At 34.5% G+C, this 4402-nt stretch overlaps 1 protein-coding gene across 1 annotated transcript; it reads left to right on the top strand.

The window, feature by feature from the left end:
- The first annotated feature begins 1223 nt into the window (after positions 1-1223).
- LOC123323843 (ankyrin repeat domain-containing protein 26-like) lies at positions 1224-3878 on the top strand. The gene is given in 3 exon segments (XM_044912364.1): positions 1224-1507; positions 1509-2295; positions 3687-3878. Coding segments are annotated over 3 exon segments (1101 nt in total). The 5' UTR covers positions 1224-1385.
- The last annotated feature ends 524 nt before the right edge of the window (positions 3879-4402 follow it).

The raw sequence follows: 4402 nt of genomic DNA, 5'->3' as shown, positions 1-4402 counted from the left end.
ATATATATATATTTTAAAAACCAACTCTGTAGATCATGGAAAGCATAGAGGATTTTTAAAGCATATATATATGTGTGTGTTTGTGTGTGTGTGTGTATATTTGGGGGGGCATAGTGGGTGGTGACATTTTTGGTCCAGTGGATAAAGTAATATCCTTAATTTAAATGCGTTTGTCTGCAAGAGTCAAATAGTGACATTCATCATGTCCTCATCCAAAGGAGAGGCTTTTATTATTTTCCATAAGAATTGTTGAGCTTTCCATATGCTCAAAACTACTGCTACTAACAACATATGTTTCAATTTTTGGCAGTTGCTTCATCACCTCTGTATTGAAAGAGAAGCTAGCTTAACACTGCCACTGATGAACAGGAGAAGAGTGTAGCCTGTTGAGAGACTTTCTTTTGGATTGAGTCTCTACTTTTGAGAAAAGTAGCAATTTGCTCCAAGTAGTATCCTATTTCATTATAAGGCGCTTTTGAAACAATTATATGCTAATGACAACTTATTGATGAGTGTTTTATTCCTAATAAAATAGCTCCGTGTATTTTCCCCTATTTTAAACATTTTAAACATCATGCGGAGGAAGTAAAATTTATTGCAGCAGCAAATAATCTCATGATTTTTCTAAGAGCTGTATAAATTTTACCTTATTTACCATCAGTATTTTGAAATATAAGGCTTCTTTTTATGTATGATTTACACTAGAGAAGAGCTGCGGTTTGGTGTAAGAGCACTAGTAGTGGAGTAAGAAGACCTGGGGAAAGTCCTGCAGCTCACTTAATGTTTTAAACGTCTCCATTCTAGATTTGTGTTAACTAAAAAGTTCACTGATGTCAGTAGAAGTGTTTATAGTATAGTGCCTAGATTTGTCAGTTATCAGTAGATGTAATTCTTATAAGTGACTATAGAAATGTTAGAAAAGTAGAATTTCTATGGAATATTGTCAGGAAAAAAGAATTTTAGGAAATTGAATCTGTCAAACTAAATGCAGAGCCAGGGATTTTATTGTGGGGTAGCTGTGTTAGATATCAGACTGTAAATTGAATTTTTAGTGTAATCAGATTTATTAATCTTTTATTTCAGGCTTTCTGGGTTTGTTGTAAATCAGAGAAAGACATTTCCAGTTCTGAGATTCTTAAAAATTGTGTCTTGGTTTCTTTTCTCCTTTCATGCATTCACTGTCTTCAATTAAATTTTTGAAACTTTGGGAATTTATGCTTGTATCAAGTTTGAGGTTTAGACCCAACTTTATTTTTTTCCAGTTGGGATATCCACTTACTGCAACCTATTCATTGTATAAACATAGATTTTCTTTAATTTCAGAGAAAATCAGGATAATGTCATTTTATTGAGTTCCAGCTAAAAGTCTCCTTTGTTTTACTTAGATGTCTAATAGTCATAAAGAAGAAAAAGATCTGTTGCCTAAAACCCACATGTGGCAGGATGAAATTGCCATGCTAAGACTGGAAATAGACACAATAAACAGTAAGAACCAGGAAATGGAAAATATCTAAGACCATAAAACTGAAGGAGGAAACATTAACAAAAACAATATTAGAATATAGTGGACAGATTAATGCTCTGACCACTGAGAATACAATGCTAAAGTCTAAACTGGAGAATGAAAAGCAAAACAAAGAAAGACTGGACACACAGGTTGAATCATATCGAGCTAGACTAGCTACTGCTCTAGAGGATTATGATCAAAGTCAGGCATCAAAAAGAGACCTAGACCTTGCTTTCCAGAGAGCAAAAGATGAATGGTTTCGTCTGCAGGACAAACTGAATTTTGATGTGTCTAACCTAAAAGAAAATAATGAGCTTCTTTCTCAAAACCTTTCTAAAGCTGAAAGTAAATTCAATACTTTAGAAATTGAGCTCCATCACACAAGAGATGCTCTCAGGCAAAAGACTTTGGTTTTAGAATGTGTATTGAGAGACCTAAGTCAAACACAGTGTCAGAAAAAGGAAAGGGAACACATGTATCAAAATGAACACGATCAAGTGAATAAATACATTGGAAAGCAGGAATCCTTAGTGGAGAGATTATCTCAATTACAAAGTGAAAATATGTTGCTTCAACAGCAACTAGATGATGCTCACATCAAAGCTGCCAGTAAAGAAAATGTAGTAATTAATATCCAAGACCAATTTCAGGATATCGTAAAAAATCTTCAAGCTGAAAGTGAAAAACAAGGTCTTTTGCTGGAAGCAAGCAATAGAGAGTTAATCAAGGAATGCAATCTTTTAAAAGAAAGAATGTATCAGTATGAAAAGGAGAAAGTAGAAAGAGAAGTTAGTATCCAGACAGATAAATATTTTTCAAGCTTTCTAAGAGAAAATTCAAAGTAATATTTGATTATTATTATTTTTTTTTAGAGAAAAAGAGTGCACCTGCACATGAATGGGAGTGGGGCAGAGGGAGAGGGAGAGAGAATCCCAAGAGGGCTCCACATCAGAGAACTCCACCTCATGACCCCGAGATCGTGACCTGAATGATTATGGCTGAATTTTGCATCTACTTGAATATAAAAAATGTATAGACTATAATTCAGCATAACTTGTATCCAGCAAATAAAAATTAGACTTGAGAGGGGCTTTAATTTGAATAAAATTGTTGTGTCATCTATGAAAGTTTAAGAGGTTAAGTTATAAATTGTTAATAGAAGGCTGATACTAATAATTTCGTCTTATACTGCTAAAATAATAATGTTAATCTTTGTCACCACATTTTAATACCATGATGAATAGATAAATGGAAATGTTCATACCTGCAATGAGCATGTTGAAATTGAGATTCAATTAAGTGGATTCACTTGACGGTTTACTCCAGATTTCCCACATGAACTGAAGTGTAGATGCTGTATCTCAGTACTTTTCCTTTGGTAGCTTTTTATACATTTTAGGTTGGAATAATTTTATGTTTATTTATATAAATTTGTATTTTTAGTCTGAAATCGTGTGTCTTATGACCTTTTAACTCTTTGCAGGCACTTTTCATTAAATCATAATTTGGGACAACTGTGCTGAGCTTTAGCAAAACTGTTTGATTTAATGTTCCCACTGCTATTTATAATTTTTTAAGGCAATTTTACAAATAATTTGCTTATTTCAAAGCTCAGTGACTATCATTTGGGCATAAGTTTGTCCAATACAAAGAGAATTGTATCTGTAATATATTAATTTGGCATTGGATCTCCATTTTCAGACTAATGGGGGGTGGCATGGCAGGATTCTTGTACTGTAGCAGGAATGGAGGTCAGGGAGGGAGGTGAAAGCCAGGTTATCTAGGGCCTTGAAGCCCATTAGAATGACTTCACTTTTGTTCTGAGATAGTAATCTATTGGAAGGATTTGAGCAGAGGATTGAATATGTGAGGAACTTTGACATTAATTTAAGCCTCTAATAAAAAAGAGGGAAACCATTTCATCATGTAGAATTTACCAGTGCTAGGCCCACCTATATACCCATTTCTTTTTGAGATTTCAGTAGGGTGGGAAGCTTTGCAGATTCATCAACAAGGAATGGAGAGTGGGGCTGAATTAATTATCTAAGTAACATAACACTGACTAGGCACCATTGTATGTGGTGATATTTTTCAAAGTACATATGTTAGAGTTATATATTATTAACATAACTTAATAGTAAGATAATTTATAAAATCAGTAGCAGAAACGTCTTATTAGGTAGCTGTGAGATACCTTCAACTAGAACTGGCTGATGCCCTAAAAAAACAGTCTATGTCAGAGGCTTCGCTGGAGGTTCCATCCCGTTGCCGTATTAATTTAGAAGATGAGACACAGGATTTGAGGAAGAAATTAGGTCAAATCAGAAGTCAGGTATGTATTAAATGTAGCATGTCAACAGTTAATCTGTAGCAGGTTAATATAAAGTGTTTTAGGATGCTAATTTCCATGGACCATTTTCTTTAGTATTTTCATTATAATTTAGTGTAATTTTAGTATCTTCACAATGCACTTATTTCTTAAACTTTGACTTTCATTCTGCTATTTGTGTTATACATTTTTTTTCTTACAGTATTTACCCTTAGGAAAGTTGAGACTTATGCATCATTCCTCACAGAAATTGAGGGACTTTTTTTTCCTACTGTACAACTTTTTTAAAGATTTATGTATTATTTGAGAGAGAGTGAGAGTGCGTGCGCATGTACACGCATGAGTGGGGGGAGAGGCAGAGGGAGAGGGAGAGAATCTCGAGCAGACTCCCTGCCCAGCACAGAGCCCCACTCCAGCTCGATTCCGTGATCCTGAGCTGAAATCATGAGTTGGATGCTTAACCAACTGAGCCACCCAGGTGCAATGTTTTTTAATGATCTCTCTGTTACCATGATGAGGTGAGCCGTATAAAATCAGAAGATAATCTTTAATGGAATGTTTCAGAA

Source organism: Neomonachus schauinslandi, unplaced genomic scaffold (assembly GCF_002201575.2).
Source record: "Neomonachus schauinslandi unplaced genomic scaffold, ASM220157v2 HiC_scaffold_1511, whole genome shotgun sequence".
Taxonomy (NCBI): Eukaryota; Metazoa; Chordata; class Mammalia; order Carnivora; family Phocidae; genus Neomonachus; species Neomonachus schauinslandi.
The sequence above is the reverse complement of the archived record's forward strand: the minus strand, read 5'-3'. Positions and strand labels throughout refer to the sequence as shown.